The following is a 24459-nucleotide window of genomic DNA, read 5'->3' on the forward strand; positions in this document are numbered from 1 at the left end:
CAGAGGCTGACAGCACCGGCGTGTCCCCAGGACCCGGAGTGTGGGCTGCAGGGCTGTTGGGAGCTCAGCAGTGGGCAGATGTGCCTGCATCTCTCCGGGGCCCGCACTGCTCCCCACTGCCAAGGGGCACCCCTTCTCCCAGGCCCCCAGGGTAACCCCCCAGGGAACCCAGGGCCCAGAAAATGCATGAACAGGAGGAACAAAGGCACCAGGGAGGAGCCGGCTCATTCTACTCTGTTTCTTTCTTTTTAAAAAAATTTATTTATTACTTTTTTGTTATTGTTGTTGTGAATCCTCACCCAGGGATATTTTTCCATTGATATTTACAGAGTGGAAGGGAGGGGGAGAGACGGAGAGAGAGAAACATCAGTGTGAGAGAGACACATTGATTACTTGCCTACCGCACACACACACCCCCCACCCCCCACTGGGGCCTGCAACCCAGGTTCGTGCCCTTGACCAGAATCGAACCCATGACCCTTCCGTTCATGGCCGAGGCTCTATCCACTGAGCCAAACCGGTTAGGAGGTTCTAGTCCAGCCGTTCTCAACCTGTGGGTCGAGACCCCTTTGGCGGTCGAACGGGGTCGCCTAAGACCATCCTGCATATCAGATATTTCCATGACGATTCATCACAGTAGCAGCATGACAGTGATGGAGTAGCAATGAAAATAATGTTATGGTTGGGTCACCACATGAGGAACTGTATGTAAAGGGCCAGAAGGTTGAGAACCACGGCTCTAGTCTTTCCTGATGAACCTCCAGTTGCCACCACGGGCGACTCCCGGGCCTGCAGCTAACCTGCCTGTGCGGGGCCGCCTCCATGAGCTCATTGGAAAGCCGTGGTTTCCGCGGTCACCTCTGCTCTCCCTTCCCTTTCTTCCCAACTCCCAAAGGCGGCTCCTGGGCGCTGAGATCTGGGGTCACGCGCCACCTGGGCCCGAACAAGTCTGCTCGGCTGCCACCCTCCCGAGAGGGCAGAGCGGGTGGCGCTGGCCCCAGGCCGCCCCGTGTGGGCTTCTCGGCGGCACTGCCTTTGGCAGGCGTCTCATCCTCGCTCTTTATCGCCAAGCCCGTGGGGCGAGTGACAGCGGCATCGCAGCCTGAATGGGCTTGTCTGACGGGCCAGCTTTCATCCCGGGCGCTGCTGCCCGCCTGTGAGGGAGGAACTCGGCGCGGAGGGCGGTCATTTCACACCGATTCCTCGCTGTCCTGTGCTTTGGGTTCTAACGCGGCGCGTTTCGATCGCCCACCTCGCTGCGTGCCGTGAGGGAGAAGGCGGGCCTCGCGTGTGGTTAATATGTTTGTAAGAGACACCCGCGGAGGCCCCGCTCGGTTCTGAAGCAACAGCGCTCGGAGCTGACCAGCAGGCCAGGAACTCTGCCAGGTACAAACAAGCACATTCAGAGAGTCCATTACTGCCCGGCTGATTGGCTCAGTGGTTGGGCACCGACCTGTGAACCAGGAGGTTTCGGTTCGATTCCCGGTCAGGGCACTGCCCGGGGTTGCAGGCTCGAGCCCCAGTGAGGGGCGTGCAGGAGGCAGGCGATCCATGATTCTCTCTCATCATGGATGTTTCTATCTCTCTCTCTCCCTCTCCCTTCCTCTCTCTGAAATCAATAAAAACATATTAAAAGAATAAAATAAAATCTGCACATTACTTTCACATTCAGAATATGAGCAAGTTACTTTGATATTAGAAATGCACTAAAAATACAAGAAAAAAATTCATGTCAAAACATAAATGAAAGCCTGGATGGTGTGGCTCAGTGGTTGAACATCAGCCTAGGAACCAGGAGGTCACGGTTCAATTCCCGGTCAGGGCACATGCCCGGATTGCAGGCTCCATCCCAGTATGGGGTGTGCAGGAGGCAGCCGATCCATGACTCTCTCTCATCATTGATGTTTCTCTCTCTCTCTCTTTCCTCTCTTCCTCTCAGAAATTAATAAAAATATATTTTAAATAATAATAATGATGATGATGTTCATTTTTACAGGAACTAAGATAAGGATGATTACATCTTGTGCCCCAGGCCCTCTAAACGGATCCCTGCAGGAGGGACAAGAATTAATTCAATTCCAGGCCACAGCCCCGCCCAATGCTCCACAGGGTGGCATAACGGGACCAAGTGCCTGACGGGGAGACAGAGGGAAACCAGACAGATGCGTTCCCACCCCAGGTATTCACGCCCACTCCGATCGCGAGGGGGGAACTCTATGGGCCAGGGGCTGAGCCAGTGCGGCGGCTCTCACGGTTTATTACATGCAATCTGCACGGGTGCTGTTTCCACACTTAATGGCGATCCCATCCCGAGTCCCTGTCTATTTCCCATCTTCACGGGCAGCACAGCCACCCCGAGCTGGCGCTGGGCCGTAAATGCCGGGCCCCCTAAAGCCACTGCCGCCTTCTATAGGATGTCCCAAAATTCAAGCAAGATTTGAATTTTGCCTGAGCATTAACAACAACAACAACAAATAAAAGCCTAATTTTACGTGGTTTATTGAATCAGATTCTAATATCTGTCGCCCTTGGATTTCAATCCCTTCCATTTGATCAGCATGACCGAGTACCAATGACGGCCCAGGAGCAGGGACAGGGAAGACCAATGAAGACCACGGCTTTGCGGATGTGCCAGCAAAGCCGTGGAGGCCATTGACCCGATGTGCTATTCCATCCATAACCCTATACTGTATACTTTATGGATCAATAAAAAATTTACAATTTTTGATTATAAACCTGTGTTTTCTATCAAAATTACTTCTTGCGTAAATTTTGGGACACCCTATAGATGCGCCTTTTCGTGTGTGCGTGTGTGCGTGTGTGTGTGTGTGTGTGTGTGTGTGTGTGTGTGTGTGTCTGACTCCCGCGCACGCGTTGGCAGCCTTCCAGGCTCAGGGAGAGGAGAAAGCCATCCTGAGCATCCCGACAGCCTCGTTTTGATCTGCGATACCGAGCAGCTCATTTCCACTTCACAGGCTCTGCTGCGAGAGACAAATCCCAGACGCTGAAGGGGCGGGAGGAGCTGGAGGGCCCGGGAGGCAGGGTGGCTGGCGGAGGGGGGAGGGCGCCGGAGGGAGGATGAAAGCGGAGCAGGGCCGCGTGTATGAAGCTGTTTTTCTTTTGGTGAAAAGGAGCCTTTATCAGTGATTTCATAGATCACGGGAGAGATGGCTTCCTGCCAGTTTCCAAGAATGCAAACAAGCCCACTGACATCATTCGCTAAAAATAGCCGGGCGTCTGCCGTAGGTGAAGCCATAACCTCGGGAGGGGACGTGGTTCTCTCCGGTTACATGTTTATGATGATCGGGCTGGCGGGCTCCTGTCGTCGGTAGGATCAGGGCCGGGTCCAAGGAGGAATGGGGCGCGAAGATCCCGCAAACAACTTCGGGGGGTGATGGAGGCAGCCCCGAGCCCGCTGCCTTCCCGGATGCCCAGCGGAGCCTGGCTTTGTGGGGGGAAGATTGGGGTGGTGCTTTGGTTGTTGTGGATTTTCAAAGCCCTGGTGTGGCCTGGCTGGTGTGGCTCAGTGGTTGAGCGTCGACCTAGGAACCAGGAGGTCACGGTTCGATTCCCGGTCAAGGGCACATGCCCGGGTTGCGGGCTTGATCCCCAGTGTGGGGTGTGCAGGAGGCAGCCGACCCATGATTCTCTCTCATCATCGATGTTTCTATCTCTCTCTCTCCCTCCCTTCCTCTCGGAAATCAATAAAAATATATTAAAAATAAAAATAAAAAGCCTGGCATGTGTGTGTGTGTGTGTGTGTTTGCACGCACTGTATTTCCATGTCTCCAAACCAGTAAGGAGACTTCCCTGGCCAGTTTGGCTCAGTGGATAGAGTGTCTGCCTGTGGACTGAAGGGTCCCAGGTTCGATTCTGGTCAAGGGCACGTACCTCGATTGGAGGCTCCTCCCCAGCCTGGGCCCAGGTTGGGGCATGTGCAGGAGGCAACCAATGGATGTGTTTCTCTCACATCGAAGTTTCTGTCTTTCCCTCTCTCTTCCACTCTCTCTAAAAATCAATGGAAAAATATCCTTGGGTGAGGATTAGCAATAACAACAACAGAAAAACACCAGTAAGGAGAGCTGGCTGAAGACAACCAACTCCAGGCTCAGGGATGGTCGTGAGGCGGGGGCAGAGGCGAGTGGCCACAGGGGAGAGTCGGGGTGAGGTCTGAGGGGGAGCTGGCTGAGTATCTCTGTTCTGTAGCCCGGCAGGTGAGGATGGATGCTCATCTAATGGGTCTGGACCCCACCCCCCCACACCCCTCCTCCTCCTGGGCCTCGAAGCTTCGATTCCAACCCAGAGCCGATGTGTAATGAGACCTGAGACGCCTGCCTCCTCCTCTCCCCGCTAACCCTCCTCCCGGCTCAGCCCCGGGCTCACCCTGAGGAGGGGGCGCCGGCCTCCAGGGCCTGGAGGTACGGGCGGGCGGAAGGGGCGGCTGGAGGGAGAAGAGGGGAGAAGAAAATCAGTTCGGGGAGACAAGGAGCCTGAGAATCGAAACGGCTCCCGGAAGCTGTTGCATCCCTACTCTCATCACCATGTCTCTTCACAGTCAGGGAGGCAGGAGCGGCGGTTACCATGGCAACGGGTGCCCCGGCAGCACCGGGGGAAGGAGAGGGCCGGGTAGAAGGAGGAAAGAGAAAAAGGCACGGAACACACGTTTGAAGCATCCAAGGGGGAAGCCACGGCGCGTCTCACTTCCCACGGGAGAGAGGACGTTACGGAGCCCAGAGGACGCCCGCTGCCACCACCCTGGGAGGGGCAGGGGCGCCCGGACGCTGTGACCCCACGGGAGACTTCGTGCTCCATGGGGCGTGGCCGTGGCGGCCTTGGGGAACGACCTTGGGGATCAGGCCCTTGCTTATTTCATCACCACCTGTTCTCCTTCCTGAGAGGAAGGACAAAGCACTTTGCTCCAGGAAGCAGCCGCGATGCTGTTTAAGGCAGAAGCAGAACATCAAGAACCTGGACCGCGTGGCTCAGGGGTTGAGCGTCGACCGAGGAACCAGGAGGTTTCGGTTCGATTCCCGGTCAGGGCACGTGCCCGGGTTTCGGGCTCCATCCCCAGTGTGGGGCGTGCAAGAGGCAGCCGGTCCATGATTCTCTCTCATCATGGATGTTTCTCTCTTCCTCTCCCTTCTTCTCTGAAATCAATAAAAATATATTTAAAAATAAATAAAAAGGGCCAGTGTGTCCTTGTGAGGCTGGGCCTGTTTGGGGAGGACAGGCTGCTGCCCCAGGGCCATGGCTCACCGGGCCCCGCCGGCCGCGAGTGGGTGGGTCGGGAGAACACGGAGGAGAGCGTGTTTCTGGTGACGGAACCGTTGCCGGGGCCTCCAGCCGGGAGCCTGCACCAGCCTGCGGCCGGGAGGGAGGAGGCCCGACCCGCATTCCCGCGGCCCAAGCCCTGGATTCCAGAGAACTGCGCTCCTAGATGGAGGAAAGACACACTCCGGCCCTCTCTCCTGCCCGGGGACCGAAACACCGCATTGCTCCTCTGGACTCTGGTTTCCCCGCTGCCTTTCCTATTGTTTCCAGATGTTGTCAGAGGAGGAGCAGGCCTTTCAGACAGACATCTTCGTCTTCCGGCTGATTCACCTCCTGAGGTCTCATCGGAGCTATTTTTCTCAAAAAATATTTTTTTATTGGTTTCAGAGAGGAAATGAGAGGGAGAGAGAGAGAGAGAAGCATCAATGATGAGAGAGAATCATCCATCGACTGCCTCCTGCACGTCCCCCACTGGGGATCGAGCCTGCAACCCAGGCATGTGCCCTTGACCGGGAGTCGGACCAGGGACCCTGGTCATCTGCAGGCCGACGCTCTATCCACTGAGCCAAACTGGCCAGGGCTAAGTCAACTCCCCTTTAGAAAAAAGCATCACTTGTAGTAAACCATACGGAGGGCTGTGCGCTTCGCTTCACGATAAATAAAGTGACGTGAGGCCACGCTGATGGGGGCGGTGTCACAGGGAAGTGCGCCGGCACTGGGCGCGGCTGGAATCACACGTCTTATTAGGGAGCCCTTTACACTTGAAATATGCAAAACGCACACGAAAGTTTAGCCGCGGAGGTAACATTAAATATTTAATGCCACAATTAAGTCTTATTAACGGCCGGCTCTTTCTATTATCTTGCAGATTAAACGGTCACAGCGACACGATCGTCTCTTTCGTCTCTATCACTGAAGCCGTGTGCTTTTCGTCAGGATGTGGGAGGTCTTTTCGTCAACATTGGATGACGACGGGTAGTTCACATCAACAAGACTTGGTACTTCAGATGTAACGACTCTACGGTGATAAGGATACGTGACTGTTTGATACCGGGCTCTCTCGGCAACAGTCACGTCGCCGGGTTTGTCGCCGAGGAGGGGAGACGCGGGTCCGAGGAGGGACGAATGGCTAGCGGCACGTTCCGCCGTGCGTCTTGACTTATTTATTTAATCTACGATCCTTCATGGAGCCACACTGTGGGAGGAACCTGAATTGCAAACCGACAATGAAACCTGATCAGTAATATTTTCGGTTTAATCCAATTTTGTGGGAATGACGGCTTGCCTGTCTCTTCAGAGGTCCTATTTGCTTCCCATTTTTGCCTCGTTTGTGTCCTCGTTTGGTCTATCAGTTTATTTTTATTTCTTTATAGATTTTTATTGATTTCGGAGAGGAAGGGAGAGGGAGAAAGATAGAAACATCAATGATGAGAGAGAATCATGGATCCGCTGCCTCCTGCATGCCCCACACTGGGGATGGAGCCCACAACCCGGGCCTGTGCCCTGACTGGGAATCGAACCATGACCTCCTGGTTCATAGGTCGACGCTCAACCACTGAGCCACACCGGCCCAGCGGGTCTACCAGAGCTTAAACAGCTCGGCCCCTTCCCTCTCCGGGACATGAAGGCTTACCCTGATGGTCTCCAAGATTTTTCCTTCTGTGCCAAAGGATCCGGGTTTTCCATCCTGGACCAAGTGAAACAAATGCATGTAGACCTCCTGGCTTTGGGTTAGGACAGTGACTGCAGGGAGCAGGCGGGAGGGGGTCGATCCATGCGAAGCGTGCAATGCACCTGGCGACCCTCTGCCCTGCACCATGTGCGTGCGGCATCCGCATCCCCCGGCACCACACCTCCAGGCGGGAGCTGCGTCCCGTCCACTCCCACTCCTGGCTCGCACACCGCAGACTGCTGACCTCCAACAGAGCTTTTTCTGAAACCTTTGAGCAACTTCCCTGAGGAGACGCTGGGGAGGATGACGCGATGTGGTCTGGTCGAGGTCAGGCCTGCAATGGCACCGCAAAGCACGTCTGGTCCAGACCCTGCTCAGCTTCCGAGCGGAGAGCGGGCACCAGAGCACAGACGGCGTCGTGCGGGTCAGAACAGGGCGCCCCTTGCCTTCCTGCCAAAGCTCTCTCTCTTCTGCAGGGGCGTCTGCACTTTCAAAGCCACAGCCTGTGCCCAAGAGCCCTGACCACAGAAGTGCGCAGCCGAAGGCAGGAGAGGGTCGAGCAATTAGCGACCTGCAGGTAGGCCAGAGGGACCCGTGTTCATGTCATGCAACTGCAATTTATCCAGAACCTATCAGCCCTGCCCGGCTGGCCGGCGGGGCTCAGTGGTGGAGCGTCGACATAGGAACCAGGAGGTCATGGTTCGATTCGGGTTGTGGGCTCGATCCCCAGTGTGGGGCGTGCAGGAGGCAGCCGATCCATGACTCTCTCATCATTGATGTTTCTCTCTCTCTCTCTCTCTCTCTCTCCCTCTCCCTTCCTCTCTGAAATCAATAGAAATATATCTTAAAAAGGAAAAGAAAAGGTGGGAGGAGATGTCATCTGGTCCCAAACTCAAGTCCGGGGTAAGTCCCTCATTTGCTGGTGAGAGGATGGGGGTACACTGAGGGGTCGGGAGAGGCAGCCCTGAGACTGTTTGCTCACAGACACTGCGACACCAGGCCCAGGGCTCTGCTGGCTTCTCCCTGTGCTGAATACCAATTATTTCTCTTCTGCCAGAAACCCAGCATTGACCTTGAAAATCGCATGCACGTTGGTAAACACATTCCGGTTGCTTCACCAGACATGGAAATCTGGGCTTTGAATGTGACCTCAAGACACCCTTGCTCCCGGAACGGCCGCCTCTAGGTCTCAGCCCAGATGGGCCGGCGTCCAGCGGATCCGGGGCCTGGGAGGGGAGGAGAAGAGTCCGAAGGAAGCTGATGCCTTCATCCGAGGCCCTTTGATCTGGAATCCGGCTGCGCTCCCCGGGGCCCACAACCCCCGAGCTTTCCGGCATCTTAGGACCTGGGCTTTGAGCCCCTTAACCTGACAAACGAAAATCACCCCGAAATCGGGGTGAACGACTTTGAAAAAAAGGGATCGGATTTGGTCCACATTGGACGCGGGTGAACCTGGTTTGCTCTGAGCCCATGCAGTTCCTTGCTCTGTGCGAGGTGCAGGAGCATGTTGGATGGCAAAGCTGGCAGGCTTCCGACGGTGACTCAGACGTAAGGAATTTGCTTTGGTTTCCTGACTGGGTTGCCTTGTTTATCAGCCACGGGGCACGAAACATGCCACAGCAATGAACACAGTTGACCTGTCACACGGGGGAAAGGGAGTGCCCAGCAGGCTGAGTCACGGCTCGGCTGCAAGTGGGGGTGAGACACCCCTCGGAATCCACAGCCGGCTGCCAGGCTGCGGGCTGAGTAACAAAGAGAAGCAGGTCTCGGGCTGACCGGACACACCCTTCGTCTTATGAAATCCCGGGCTTGTAAAAAACCTGCAAGTGAAAATGTCTGAAGTAGCTCTAGGTTCACTCTTCTTTTGTTTTTGTTTGTTTGTTTTGTTTTTTAATCTTCACCTGAGCATATTTTGCCATTGATTTTCAGGGAGAGTGGAAGAGAGAGGGAGAGACAGAGAGAAACATCGATGTGAGAGAAACACACATCGATGCCTCCTGCACATGCCCTGCACATGCCCTGACCAGGGCCTGGGCCGGGGAGGAGCCTGCAACAGAGGTACCTGCCCTTGACCGGAATCGAACCCAGGACCCTTTGGTCCACAGGCCAGTGCTCTAGCCACTGAGCCAAACTGGCTAGGATGACTCTTCCTTTGTAACAAGAATTATGCTCAAGGTTGCGTGGAAGTGGGGCATTTAACTAACAACTGTGGCCAGGGTGACAGTTCTTAATCCGGGGAACCTTCTCTATACAACTTCACATCTGAATGCATTTTGGGGGAGTCTGAGTTCTGCATTAGGGGGAGAGAGAGAGGGAGAAGCATCAATGATGAGAGAGAATCATGGATCGGCTGCCTCTTGCACACGCCCCCCACTGGGGATGGAGCCCGCAACCCGGGCATGTGCCCTGACCGGGAATCGAACCCCGACCTCCTGGTTCAGAGGTCGACACTCAACCGCTGAGCCACGCCAGCTGGCCTCATGTTCTCTATTTTTAAAAATAGACATATGAGCGGGAAAGATAGGAGATGCCTAGTTCACGTAATAGGTAGAAGTAAAGTCTAGTTTGCTATACTTCACATTGAAATGTCAAAAGAACATTTTTCAAACTTTTTGCCCATGGAGCAGGGAGAGATGTTTAAAGGTTAGACTCCCCCCCCCCCCCCCCCCAAAAAAGTAATACTAATCAAAGAAAGACTGATGATACAGGTGAGGTGTTTGACCAAAGGTTGCTGCCACACCCAGCATGGCAACCAGTGAGGACACACACCTGGTGGGATCTGGGTTTTCCCAAGAGCCTTTATCTGGGTGATTAGCGACTGGGGGATAGAGCAAGGGTGAACTTGGCCAATCCTTTGCTACCTATGGGATCTAATACACATGACCACACAGGTGTCATGAATGCCTGGATGAAATGGAGCAGATCTTTTCCTTTTAAATATATTTTTATTGGTTTCAGAGAGGGAGAGAGAGAGAGATAAACATCAATGAGGAGAGAGAATCATGGATCGGCTGCCTCCTGCACGCCCCACACTGGGGATCCAGCCTGCCACCTGGGCATGTGCCCTGACCGGGAATCGAACCTGGGACCCTTCAGTCCCCAGGCCGATGCGCTATCCACTTAGCGAAACTGGCTAGGGCCCCCCAGTCTTTAAATCCACAGATAGCAATGCTATAGGATAGAATCCTTGGGTCATAATAAACATACAGCGTGTCGAGACGCTCCCTAAAGCAGGCCGTGGGAGAAGGATGATAAAGCCAAGGTCATCCGAGGGCAGATGCGGTCCCTGCTTTAACCTAACCAGAGAGACCATTACGATTTTGAAATGATGATATTCCCACAGGGGACTCAACGCAGCTAAGCAATGGCAGCCCAGCCGGTGTGGCTCAGTGGTTGAGCGTCGGCCTATGAACCAGGAGGTCACAGTTCAATTCTCGGTCAGGGCACATGCCTGGGTTGTAGGCTCGACCCACAGTGGGGGGCGTGCAGGAGGCAGCCAATCAATGATTCTCTCTCATCATTGATAGCTCGCTCTCGCTCTCTCTCTCTCTCTCTCTCTCTCTCTCCCTTCCTCAATGGCAGGGAGACATCAATGGCAAATGTAAACACAACTTCTAGAGAAAAAGTGACTATTTTACCGAAGGGATTCAAAACCTTTTGCCATGTCCTGGCCAGCTGGCCAACTGGCCGCCCCTCTTGGGCCTGGGGATTGGGCTCAGGGCCTGGCTCTGTGGGTTCTGACCACCTCCCCCTGGCAGTCCAGGCTGCTGTCCTCCCCGCGCCCAGGTCCTGAGTCCCAGCTCCCAGACAGTGATATCATCCATTATCAGACTGCAGAAATAGCTGTCTCCCATGCAAACACACTTCCCCCTTATTTCCTTGGCGTTACGTCCCCCTGACAAATGGCTGGCAGCTTCAGGTAGGAAGTACAGCTCAGTGCAGCTTCAGAAAATTACAGAAAAAAAGGGGGGGGGGGGCGAGCTCTAGCCAGTTTGACTCCGTGGACAGAGCGTCGGCCTGCAGACTGAAGGGTCCGGGGTTCGATCCCGGTCAAGGGCACATGCCCGAGCTGTGGGCTTGATCCCCAGTGTGGGGGCGTGTAGGAGGCAGCCGGTCCACGATTCTCTCTCATCACTGATGTTTCTCTCTCTCTCTCTCCCCCTTCCTCTCTGAAATCAATAAAAATATAGTTTTTAAAAATAAGGAAGTGGTGGGAAAGTCCGAACTAGGAGTCGGGGGCTGAGCCTCACGGTACCCCCCGAGTCCTCGGAACCCCAGACATGGCCCAGAGCGAGTCCCTCGCCGAACAGGTGCACAGAGCCGTCCCGGCTCCGTCCCCTCCCTCGGCTCTCGGACTCCCTGCTGCATCGCATGGAAAACAGCTCCGGACACTAGAAAGTCACTTAGAGGCCGTCTCGGAGACACCCACACTTGATGCTCCAGCCGAGAATAGACAGTCTTCTATTTTGCAGGTTCCCAGGCGGTGAAACATCGATTTTCTTACGAAGAGGCATCGAGTCTAAATATTTTAAAGACCTTTCCGTCTAAGGTAAGTGCGAGGGCCTGTGAATAACGCAGGAGCGGAGTGTAGGCGCTCCCCCTCCCCACTGTGTGCTCAGGAGGGTTGATTTGATATCTTAGTTATTTTCACAGGGGAGTCTCGCGTCTCTCTCATGCGCCCCAAGAATAATTTTTTAAAATATTTTGGTTTCAGAGCGGAAGGGAGAGGGAGAGAGAGAAAGAAACACCAATGATGAGAGAGAATCATGGATCGGCTGCCTCCTGCACGCCCCGCACTGCGGATCGAGCCTCCAACCCGGGCATGTACCCAGACCGGGAATCAAACCGTGACCTCCTGGTTCATAGGTCCAAGCTCAACCACTGAGCCACACCGGCTGAGCTCTCCCAGAATAATTTTCAAATCTGTTCTAGAAGCCCATGCATGACACAGCAGGTGACCATCTGGCCTCTGAGTTGGGCGTGCATGCATGCCCGTGTGCCTTTATGTGTGTGCATGTTTTGCCAGTGTGTGCCCATGTGTGCCTGTATGTGTGTGTGACCATCTGTGCATGCAAGTGTGTGTGCATCCCTGTGTGTGCATGTGTGTGATCGTGTGTGTGCCCATGTGTGCCTATATGTATGTGTGCATGTGGGGGTGCCTTTGTGCCTCCATGTATGTGCGCTCATGCGTGCCTGTATGTGTGTGTGACCACCTGTGCATGCCATCGTGCGTGCATCCCTGTGTGTGCATGTGTGTGATCGTGTGCGCGCCCCTGTGTGCCTGTATATGTGTGTGCGTGTATGTGTGTGGGCGTGCCTGTGTGCCTCCATGTGTGTGCTCATGTGTGCCTGTATCCCTGTGTGCACATGTGTGTGGGCGTGCCCGTGTGCCTCCGTGTGTGTGTCCATGGTTGTGCCTGTATCCCTGTGTGCACATGTGTGTGGGCGTGCCTGTGTGCCTCCGTGTGTGTGTCCATGGTTGTGCCTGTATCCCTGTGTGCACATGTGTGTGGGCGTGCCTGTGTGCCTCCGTGTGTGTGTCCATGGTTGTGCCTATGCCGGCAGGGAGACCAGGCAGGACAGGCGAGTGAGCTCTGCTCCCAAACACAGGCAGGGCCTCACTCTGACGCGGACACGCCCGTGGGGCGGGAGGGGTGCAGACCCGGTGACACCCTAAGCCAGGAATCCCTTTCACCCACTGCAGACGGGGCATAGAAATATCTCCGCCGGCATCGTTCCCAAGGGGGGAGCCGTGCACTTTCAATGCCGCCTGTTCCAATCAAACTGCGCTGGGGGAGGAGGGTGTCAGACTGCACCGGGGTGCACTTCCAGGGCCTGGGGAGGAGAGCGTGCCAAGTGGCCTTGGGGGACCCAGAGGGCCGTGTTGGCATCTGCCTCCTTCTGCAGAGAAGGGAGGTGACACAGGGAAGGGGACAGTCTCCCCCAGCCACGTTACCAGTTCCCCGTGGGAGGCCCGGGACCAGCCCGGCAGCTGCTACCCCACACCCAGCGGGGACCCCTCCTGATGGCCCCCCCACCCCCCGCCCTGGGCTCCTGCTTCCTGCCCCAGCCACACGGGCACCATGGCCACCCCTCCACCAGCCTGCTTTGCACGCCACCCAAAAATAACAACATTTGATACCCGGCCTCTTAAGGCTTTGGCCGGGGTCGTGTTTCCAAATTCTTGACTTAAGTATTGTACATGAGAGCTCCATTTTTTTTTTTTCCCCAGTCGGGCTATTTTTTCCCTCTTTTTTTTTTTTTCCTCTCGAGATGTTGGGAGAACCCCAACCCAGGAATCGGCGCTTAATGGGTCACGGGGTATGAATGGCCGCGTTGAGATGTAACACAGAACCCTTTGTACTATGAGGCAACTGGACCTAAAAAAAGTGCCTCCCCCCCCAGCAGCCAGCACCGAGCAGGGCTGCGGGGGGAGGGGCGGCACTGCGGAACACAGGCTCCGTCTATATTTGTCCACTACGGACGTCTATTTACAGCCGGGCTGTGCACACAGGACACCCTATTCCTGCCAGAGGGCCTCACAGGACATCAGCCCGCATACATTTTTGTGCTGCTGATCGTGCGTAGACATAAACCTAGCGGATAAAGCGAGTGTGTGGGAGGGCGAATGCTGGGCTCTGGGGTTCACAACCCGAGCCCCGAGCTCTGTGATGGCCACTTCCTCCTCGACCTGCAAGGTTTCTCATCCGTAAACCGGGGACCCACATGCCTGGTCCCTGACAGTCGGCTCTCAGTGACACGCGATACTTTGAAAAAAAGCAGGAGATAAAATCTGAGGGCTCCCCTCTGCTTCGAGGCACTGTTTCAATATGAGATGGTGGCCAGGACGGTGTGGCTCAGTGGTTGAGCGTCAACCTAGGAACCAGGAGGTCACGGTTCGATTCCCGGTCAGGGCACATGCCCGGGTTGCGGGCTCCATCCCCAGTGAGGGGCATGCAGGAGGCAGCCGATCCATGATTCTCTCTCCTCATTGATGTTTCTCTCTCTCTCCCTCTCCCTTCCTCTCTGAACCCAATAAAAATAGATCTTAAAAAGATAAATAAATATGAGATATTATCCTGACTAAAGTACATTTTCATCAGGGGGCCCAGTTCTTTGATGACGTTCTAGCACGACCCAAAGTATCTACGAATTTGCAACCCGTCGTCGTTGGAGGTGGAGACCGCAAGGGACCCTGAAATGGACTCACGATCCCAGGCCCGCGGGCCTATTTCTGGGTGATGGCGGCAAGCCTTGGGTGGCGTTGTCAGGACGCCAGTTTGGGGGCCAGGGAAACGGATCGGCTGGAACGCAGGGCGTGTGACCGAGCAGCTGACAAGCGCAATCATTCTCAGAACCCTGTGGCTCCGAGTGAGTGCCCGCTACCGAGAAGCGGGTTTTTGAGAAACAGCAAGTTCAGGTTACAAGCCTACTGGGCAGAAACTCGAACTCCGGGGGCTGGCGGCGTGCCCCGGGCGCGCGGGGGTGGGCCGGGGTTCTGGCCATTGAGTGTCCTAGGTTTAAATTCTGAGCCCGTAAGCAAAAAAAAAAAAAATGGTTGGAAGGGTTCCCTTACCTTTTGGAAACTGCAAAACAAAACCTCCTTTGGCAAAGAGGCTCTTTCTTTGTAGGCTTTCCTGCTGGCTGCTTGGGCAGGGTTTGCTTCTGGCTGCCATGGCCCACCTCCCAGTGGCCTGAATGTCCCTCTTCCGGTGGGTGGTGTGTGTGGGGGGGGAGGTGGCTGGCTGGGGCAGGCGGGGTTAACACTCTTGTTCGAGCTGTTGGACTCACCAGAAAGTTAACAAAATAGTGGGGGTCAAAGCGGGGCCGTGCTGGGAGGGTTCTACTCATCGGTGGGGTTTAGTATTTCAGGGGCTGGTGTTTGAGGGGTTGCCAGGGCAGGGAAAGCAAGGAGGCAGGCGGGCAGGGCTGTGTGGTCCTAGTGCTCCGAGCTCGGGGGCAGCCCCTCTGACACCGAGGACCGCACTGAGCACACACCTCATCCAACACGTGCAGACTCCCCAGGAGGCTCCTTCCTGCCCAGGCTCCATCAGGGAAGGGGACATTCTCCCCCAGCCAGGGAAGGGGAGCCTTAGAAACAGGTTCGATTCCCTGTTGGGGCACATGCCCGGGTTGCGGGCTCGATCCCCAGTGTGGGGCGTGCAGGAGGCAGCCCATCAATGATTCTCTCTCATCATTGATGTTTTTCTATCTCCCTCTCCCTTCTCCTCTGAAATCAGTAAAAAAAAAAAAACACAAAAAAACCCCCACATTTTTAAAAAAATTTCTGTACCGATGAGGCCCCAAAGTGTTACTTGTAAATACTGGGAAGAAAAATGGTAAAAAAGGAGGAGATGGGATTTAAGAGTTCGAAGATCTGGATGGAAATGGAGGCTTTGTTAGGAACTATATGCCTTTAAGCAAGTCCCTCGGCGTTTCTCTGCCTCCGTTTTCTGTTCCGTTAAAGGGCTCCTGACATGTTTGTTTTATAGGCTGTGACGAGGATTCAGTGACCAGAGGGAAGCAAGGCCTTGGCCATCGCGAGGCGTGGTGTGAGTGCTCGGGAGAATAATGCCTTTTTCTGCACAGCTTAGAATTACGGCCTGTGACGGAGCGGCAGCCTTGCTGAATTCCCCCAGCGTCGTGCCCCTACCTGCCTCCGTCCCTAGCCCAGAAAGATGCTCAGGTCATAGGAAAACCTCAGAGGCCTGGCTGGCGTGGCTCGGTGGTTGAGCGCCGACCTAGGAACCAGGAGGTCAGGGTTCGATTCCCGGTCAGGGCACATGCCCGGGTTGCGGGCTCCATCCCCAGTGTGGGGGCGTGCAGGAGGCAGCCGATCCATGATTCTCTCTCATCATGGATGTCTCTCTCTCTCCCTTCCTCTCTGAAATCAATAAAAAATATATATTTTTTAAAAAAGGAGGTGGAGCTGGAACTTCAGCATCAGCAGTCTGATTCCAGAGAGAAATTTGTGGACAGAAAGATTGAGTGAGCCCGTGAGTGAATGAATGAATAACGATGACCAGATGTAGGTTCTCTTCATGCCATTTTTTCTCTCCAATCTCTCACATGCCATCTCTTTTCCTGCCTGTGATGATGAGTTTTGACCTCATTCCATAAAAGTCCTCCATCCCCATAAACTCACCGATGAGCGGTCCCAGGCTCAGTCGAGTCACCGATGATTCTCCAGTCGGGTAACGTTTGTCAACGGGACCTTGAATGCGTCCCTTCGGTTGCTACAGATTTGTGGTGTTCACCATCTCTGAAGGCCCACCTGCAGAGAACTGGGATTTACAAGAAAATGAAACGATTTTTTTTTACAAACCCAACATTTTTACTGAGGTCAAAATCCAATGAAGAGGTCCTTTTATTTTTCATCACCCATCATTTTTATTGATCATTTTTTTTAAAGGCAATAATGTCAAATATATCCTCATCCCCCACCCTCCCTTTCCTACCTGCCACCAGCCACACTAATAGCATGCTTGCTTTCATTTCTTAAAAGAGTCCTTATCCTTTTTACAAGATATTCTTATTGATGTCAGAGAGGAAGGGAGAGGGAGAGAGAGAGAGAAACATCAACGGTGAGAGAGAAGCATGGATCGGCTGCCTCCTGCACGCCCCCTCCTGGGGATCGAGCCCACGAGCCAGGCATGTGCCCTGACCGGGAATTGAACCGGGACCTCTTGGTTCATGGGTCGATCGATGCTCAACCACTGAGCCACACCAGCTGGGCCCATCCTGGCTTTTAAATCTATGAATGGAATTGGGTAAACATTTTTGGGTGGTTGATAGTTAAGCTGGTCCCCCACTAAACGAATCTGAGCACAGAACCTTTTAAGATAAAGATGAACATCCTTTACTTATGGTCTGCGGTTTCACTTTCTTCCCACGGGGACTGTACACCCGCCAAGATGATGATAACTCACAGAGCACCTGGTCCCATGGGTGTCATAGGTACAGACTCAGGCCCAAGAGACCACACACCTTCTATGCCAGCAGGGGGCGCCCTTCCCCTCCAGTGCAGTGGTTCTCAACCTTCCTAACGCGGCGACCCTTTCATACCGTTCCTCATGCTGTGGTGGCCCCCAACCATAACATTATTTTCGTGGCTACTTCATCACTGTCATGGTGCTGCTGTTATGAATCGTCGTGTCAATCTCTGATAGGCAGGATGTATTTTCATGGTTCGCGACCCACAGGTTGAGAACCGCTGCTCCAGCGTGTCACAGGTGTTGGCTATCACCCCCTTTCCTAGAACCGAAACTCAACATGTCTAGGGGTACAGATCACTGTGCCTGGGGACCTAACGGGCATCACACGTACCAGTGCTTTCCCATGTCTGGTTGGCCAATGAAAAACCAAAAAAAAACCAAACAGTTCTAGAGGTTTTCCCAGTTGGATTCCTGAGCCCCAGGGAGGTAAGTACACGGCAATTTAAATAAAATCAAGAAATAGAAGCACATAGTGAACTGAACGACCTGAAATGGCCTCCCGACGCCCAAGGAACGCGAGATTTCCTGACCTTTGTCCCCGGGCGTCTGTGGACCTGGGACAGAAGTGGGCCGTTCTGAGCCTTCTCACACGCACTCGAGTTCGCTTCTCTGGGCACAGTTCCCTCGGGGAGATCTCGGAGGTGACTGCTGGGTCAGACAGACCAACAGCCACGGACAAGAACGTCCCAGGAATCCAACTGCACCCTGGAAAGACTTCCATGTTCCCCGATAAAATAATATAAGGAGCAGACTGTTTTGTATGACTTCCACTTGGAGATTCTAACATGGGTCCGGCCGGGGTGGCTCAATGGTTGAGCTTTGACGTGGGAACCAGGAGGTCGCCGGTTCGATTCCCGGCCAGGGCACATGCCTGGGGTTTCCGGCTGGATCCCCAGGGTGGGGCGTGCAGGAGGCAGCTGACCCATGATTCTCTCTCACCATTGACGTTTCTCTCGCTCTCTCTCTCATGCCCTCTGAAATCAATAAAAAAACATTTTTTTAAAAATAAGGGGGCGACTGACTCCCCCGTGGGCATATCCTGAGTCTGCGTAAGGAGCACATGATGAGCCTGCACCAGGCACTCGCTCCTAAGTCGTTCGCACCTCATCACGACTGTTTACCCCACCAGCCGGGAACACTTGCCTTATTATAGCCACAGACTTAAAAAAAAAAAAAAAAAAGCAGCAGCACAATTTCCAAAAAGGGAGTAACATTTGGGGCAGCTCTTCCTGTGCCTCTCCAACTTCTCCGACGGCGGGTTGGGGGGCCTGGCCGTGCAGCCCGCCTGTTTGATCATTTCTGGGCGCACAGGGGCGCACGGGGCGCGGGCCTCGAGGGGAGCCGGGCTCTGCCTTTATTTGGTTCAGCGCGCAGGGCAGGCCCAGCGCCTCCACGTGCCTGGGGGCCGGGCTCCTAATTATAGCAGCGGCAGCTGAGCAGCCGCCCGGCGCTGGGGGCCCCCCTGGACGCAGGGCGCAGGGCAGGGGCAGGGACCCGGGAGGGGGTGGGGGTGGGGGGGAAGGCAGGGTTGCCGCCCGGGGCCCCAAATGCACAAAGTGGGCGCGGTCTGTCCAGGAAAAGTTCTAGAAACAGCCAGCCAGGGATCTCGGGGCGTCCGGGGTGCTGGAAACCGCCAGGGCCTCCTCTTCCCCTTTCCTTCCCCTGGGCGCACAGGGCAGCGCCGGCAGCTGTTTTGTTCCCTTTAGAAACGCCATTCCGAGCCACAGTGAGAAGTAAAAACAGAAAAGGCTACAATTGGATCCTCTGGGCCTCACCTCGGGTGTTTGCAACGGTCCCTGATTTGCGTAAAGATAGCGGTTCCAGCGTGATGGGCGCGCGCGCGCGCGCGCGGGTGGAGTGAACTTGGCGCAGGACACCCCCTTGGACTTGAGACCGTGCGCCCAGGTCGGAGTCCAGCCCGGGTCTGGGGTGCAGGTGCCAGGAAGAGGCTCAGGGCTCCCGGAGAAGGTTCCGCACCTCCTGGGAGCAAACAAGCTCTGGGAGGTGGCGAGCGCCTCTCCCTGTGCGCCCACCTGTGGCGGACCTTCTGGGCCGGAGCCCAGGTGATGTGCCTCTCAGTAGCTGTTAAAGGCCTGAGCTGTGGTGCATGGGCCCAGGGACTGAAGGGTCCCAGGTTCAATTCCAGCCAAGGGCACATACCTGTGTCCTATGTAGGTTGCCTGCAGGCGCCTGCTCTCCAATTGATGTCTCTCTCTCTCTCTCTCTCTCTCTCTCTCTCTCTCTCTCCCCCCCCGCCCCTCCCTTTTCCTCTCTCTAAAAATCATTAGAAAAATATCCTCGGGTCAGGATTAACAACAGCAAAAATGTAGACATTTACAGGTGTTAGGTGATAACAGCAAGAACCATATGGGGCCGATGGAGTGAATATTGCCCCAAAACTTCTCTAATGACTGTCTCCCTCCCGTGAAATCCTGATTTCAGGGATATGTGGGGCATAGTACGTCTTTATCTTATGTAACACACACATACAAAGCTAATTGAGTGGCAGTTTGGAGGCAGAAATAACAAAATGGGGGTGGGGAGAGGCTTTTAGCGTGGGGTTAAGGCACCCAAAGGCCTAGATTCAGTGGTCGGCAAACTCATTAGTCAACAGAGCCAAATATCAACAGTACGATTGAAATTTCTTTTGAGAGCCAAGTTTTTTAAACTTAAACTATATAGGTAGGTACATTGTTATTAACTTAATTAGGGTACTCCCAAGGCTTAGGAAGAGCCACACTCATGGGGCCAAAGAGCCACATGTGGCTCGCGAGCCACAGTTTGCTGACCACGGAGAACGCAGAAGGCCCCAAGCCAGCCAAGGCTGTGTGTTAAAAAATGCTGATTTATTCAGACCCAGAGAGTCCTTACTCCTATGGTCCACATCTCTGCAGAACTCTCTGTACTATGGCTAATATTTTATTTAAAAATTTTTGACTGATTTTAGAGAGGGGAAGAGAGAGAGAAGCAATCGATTAATTGTTCCTATGCATTCATTGGTTGTTTCTTGTATGTGCCCTGATCAGGGATCGAACCTGCAGCCTTGGTGTATCTGGATGACGCTCTAACCAATGAGCTACCCAGCCAGGGCCGTTAATAGTTTAAAATCATACAATGAGAAAGGTACATTTTAGTAAGTTGAGGCTCACTTATCAGAGTCTCTCCATACATTGACATGCACTTAGAATCTTACTTCCAGTGAAATCTATCAGAATTTATTTTCCCTGGAGATCTAAACAGCCATTTACAGTTCAAATACTGAAGTGTCATAGGAAAGGTATGTTCTAAATGGCAGAGAAATAGGCAGTGACCTAAACCTTTATGGGGTAACGTTGCTCCCTGAGTCTACCTGAGTACGTAATCCAAACCTGACTCCTGCCCGGCCGGCGTGGCTCAGTGCTTGAACGTCGACCTAGGAACCAGGTCAGGGTTCGATTCCTGGTCAGGGCACATGCCTGGGTTTCGGGCTCGATCCCCGATGTGGGGCGTGCAGGAGGCAGCCGATCCATGATTCTCTCTCATCATGGATGTTTCTATCTCTCTCCCTCTCTCTCTCGCCCTCTCTGAAATCAATAAAAAATATTTTTTAAAAAAACAACCCCGACTCCTGCTGTGCGGGAGGCCTGTCCCCTCATGGGCATCTGGATGTTAGCTGATGGTGATGATATAGTAATTACTAAATAAAAGTATGAGATGGGATCTACAGATTACATAACACGGCTCATTTCCCCCCCAAATAGAAACTATATTTAGAGATATTCAAATGTGACACTGTTACTCTCTGCAGGATGTCTTATCTCAGCATCAAGGGCTTCTGCGGAGTGGCTGGGAGATTATGCAATCGAACTTGTAACGCCCATTCAGAGGGTGAGCTCAGCCGGAGCTCGGGTGCCGGCCAAGTAAACAGGAATGCCGTCCGTCTTGCCTCCAGACCTCGTCTGCCCCCCGGGACAAAGTCACCTCCGGGAAGAGTCTCGGGGCTGATTTTGTGATGAATTTGACCTGCCTGAACAAGACTGGCTGCACTAGGGATCTGAGTTTTCAAGGGCTAGTCTACCTTTTTAAAAATCGATTTTTTTTTTCAAGATTGTATTATGCTGGCCAGCGTGGCTCGGTGTGACTGGCCTGGCTTGTAGGTTGAGCCTATAAACCAGGAGGTCTTGGTTCGATTCCCAGTCAGGGCACATGCCTGGGTTTTGGGCTTGATCCCCCGTGTGGGGTGTGCAGAAGGCAGCAGATCCGTGACTCTCTGATCATCAATATTTCTCTCTCTCCCTCTCTGAAATTAATAATATATATATATTTCTCTCCCTCTTCCTCTCTGAAATCAATAAACATATATTTTAAAAAAGATTATATCATGGAAGAAACCATTTATACCATTGTAATAGGGTTATTCTATTCAGGAGGTTTCACTCAATTCCCAATCTGTTTCTCAGATCCCAAATAAAAGAATAGTTTTATGGCCCAATGTCTAAATTATTCTAAAGAGTGATTTGCCTGCGGTATGCTTTTTGTCCTAACATAACTTTCGGTGGCTCCGACATTGTTTTATGCGTCTCAGTGCCAAAAGGCAGCACACAATATTAAATGATAAAAGCAGGTGCAGACTTCATATTCTATAACTAAAAAAAAAATGTTAGACCGCAAGTTCACCGAGGAAAGCTGTTTCCAATTGCGTTAAGCTGTATTGTCATGGGGAAGGAGAGGTAACAGGTCGATGGGTTAACACAAAGCTCACTGTTAAATTGGGTACAAATGAATTTGTGAATGGGAAAGAGGGAGGGTGTGGATATCCCTAATTATGGATTCGTCTGGGGTTTAATAGAGAAATCCATAGGTAATCCATAAATCTGGTCATTTCCCATCTTCCAATCCCTTTAAGTAATTTCCAAATCGACTTTTCTGTTATTTTCTTGCGCCTTTTAAATTGCTGAGGGGATGACTCACCACCTTGGAGGGAAATGCAGGCGGCCCGTAGAAACAGCAAAATAGTTGAAAACCCGGGAGGCCACGCCCACAATTTCTATTTGTCTGTCATCTCATGTCATCATCATCAATGCCAGAGCTGCCGGAGGCCTGGCCAGTGGCGCTGAAGGAGTTAAACAGCACCCCCAAGCCCCTCATTTCTAAAACCTCAGCGGACCGGATGGAAGTAGGTAACTGTGTTCCATTCACTGGTGACTGTGACCTTGGGCTGTGACAGCGGGAAGGCGTGTCTTCTTCTCACTGTTCCCGTAAGAAAAGGCAAGCGAGGGAGGGTGACTCAGGCCTTCTCGTGGCCTGCAAGCCACTGAGCGTTTTTCTGAATGATCCTGCGTCTACACTTCATCTCACTCTTCACTCACCACATGAAACCATCTATCCATCAGAGGCAACGGGGCTTGGGGGAGCCAGGGACTTTAAAAAAAGCCGTTCCACATTTTCCCTTTAATTACCCCCCCCCCCCCCCCCCGCAGCTTTGGGGTATAAACAAAGACATCTGCCACAGCAAGAGCCTGGGTTGTTTTGTGTTTTTTTTAAACTGGAAACTGAAATGCCATCATCAACGTGTCCTTTGAAAGGAGCTTTTGAAATTTAAAAGTGACTTCTGCAACCTGCAGGATTTTAAGTTCCAGTCACAACTGAGCCCTCGCGTTTTTTTTAAGAAAGTTTAACATTTCACTTAATCATGAAGCGAAACTTGTGTGGCACGATCTATAATTCACTGTTTAAGAACACCGTTTCTTGAAAACTGCCTTCAACAGGCTCCTAAATATATGATTAAAATGTAACGATGAGCCCCGCAAGTTATTGGACCCGTGATCTGTTGCTGTTCAATTTAAAAACATATACTTTTTTTTTTTTTTAAAGGCCTTGGAAAATGTCCAGTGCTCCCAATTTTTTTTTTTTTAAATATATTTTATTGATTTTTTACAGAGAGGAAGGGAGAGAGATAGAGAGTTAGAAACATCGATGAGAGAGAAACATCGATCAGCTGCCTCCTGCACATCTACTGGGGATGTGCCCGCAACCCAGGTACATGCCCTTGACCGGAATCGAACCTGGGACCTTTCAGTCCGCAGGCCGACGCTCTATCCACTGAGCCAAACCGGTTTCGGCCCAATTTTATTTTTATTGAATGCTAAGTCTGTGTGTGCCCACCCTATCCTCTATCTAACTCCTTAGAAGTTTCACAACTTCCTTTCCTGGAGACGTCGGCCAAGCCACTGATCGACAGGGTAAACGCTGCGGACACCTAGACATGTCCTATGTGACAGTAAGTGCAGTAGTTTGTAAAGGCATCTCCTTTCATCTCTATAAATCCCGGCTTCGCAATATCCATGAACCTCCTGCGTGACTTTGGCCCTCTCTATTCCAGAATTTTCCAAAGGGTAGGCTGTTTTTTTTCTTTCTCTTTGGCCTTCAAGTGCATTTCATCTGGCCCCACAGGGCGGCTTTCCTCCAGAGCTTTCCAGAGAGCGAGCAGTTCCATGTCCTGACAGTGTCTGCGATGTCGTCACTACCTTCCCTTTCCAACCTGCTCTTGCAGCCCCGCTGGCTCGCTGCAAGCTCAACCATCAACAAGCGTTTTCTGGCTCTGGGTCCTCTATCCAGTGGCCCTTTCCCCAGTTCCTGGCCCCCCTCCCCCTCTTTTTTTTTTTCCTACCCTCAGTTCCAGCCAAACCCCAACCCCTAACCCACACACCCTTGAGCCCTACTGCCATGCGTGATGAAAGCAACAGCCGTTTCTAACCTTACTTTTTAAAAAAACTTAAAAAAAAAAGGCCTCGGAAAATATTCAGTGCTCCCAAGTTTATTTTTATTTAATGCTAAACGTTTAAAGAGAAAGAGAGAAAAAAAAAAAGTACTGTAAATCTGACACATGACAGAATGCAGGTGATATTTCCACAGCGTGATTGTTTAAAATATAATCATGTTCATAGCTGAGATTACACTCACTTCGGTTTGACATAAGTTGCATCATATATAGAAAAAGTTATCACCTTCCACTTAAAAAAAAAAAAAAAAAGTTAAGGTTAAAAGGTGGCACACTTTTTAAAATACTTGGTGGCCAAGGAAAGGGTATATAGTAAAAGTTGTAAACCACGTGTTCGTTCCCATAACTTTTAACGTGAGGCCACATGAAAGAATACATGTGTGAAATCCTGTAAGTCGGGAAAGCAAAAAAAAAAAGGGGGGGGAAAGCCGGGACGCCCATCCCGTAATATTCTGAGTATTAAAAGCACAGCTGACACATTAGGATCTGAAATCTGATACTGCCCATGTACAGTAAGCAGCTTTCAGGCCTTTTATCCAGCTGTGGAAAACCATACTGTCATCAGGTACAACAACAGATCAAACCCCTGTCCCAATGTCAACTTTTTCACGTAAGGCCAGAAAAATCACCCTCCCTGATCAACACTTTCCAGCTGCCAGTCTCCCATCGAGGCCACCCAGGGGCCAGGCGGACGCATGCAAATCTTGTTTTTTAACAGGAGTAACCTCCACACACAGTTCTGTAAAGCTGTTTGCGTCCTT

The 24459-nt window shown here is 52.6% G+C and overlaps 1 protein-coding gene and 1 long non-coding RNA gene across 2 annotated transcripts in view; one reads left to right on the plus strand and one right to left on the minus strand.

Annotated features, from left to right (window-relative positions):
* Positions 1-22340, minus strand: part of TARBP1 (TAR (HIV-1) RNA binding protein 1) — a 71653-nt gene extending 49313 nt beyond the window's left edge. Inside the window, exons 1-3 of the mRNA XM_036354517.1 lie at positions 21889-22340; positions 16089-16227; positions 14520-14721 (exon numbers count right to left, since the gene is read on the minus strand). Coding sequence (XP_036210410.1) covers positions 14520-14619 — 100 coding nt within the window. The 5' untranslated portion in view covers positions 14620-14721; positions 16089-16227; positions 21889-22340. The remainder of the gene's footprint in view (positions 1-14519; positions 14722-16088; positions 16228-21888) is intronic.
* Positions 942-2684, plus strand: LOC118678708. The gene is made up of 3 exons (XR_004974987.1): positions 942-1386; positions 1997-2179; positions 2558-2684. It is a non-coding gene; the product is annotated as an uncharacterized LOC118678708 (long non-coding RNA).
* Positions 22341-24459: the final 2119 nt, after the last annotated feature.

Source organism: Myotis myotis, unplaced genomic scaffold, assembly GCF_014108235.1.
Source record: "Myotis myotis isolate mMyoMyo1 unplaced genomic scaffold, mMyoMyo1.p scaffold_m19_p_21, whole genome shotgun sequence".
NCBI lineage: Eukaryota > Metazoa > Chordata > Mammalia > Chiroptera > Vespertilionidae > Myotis > Myotis myotis.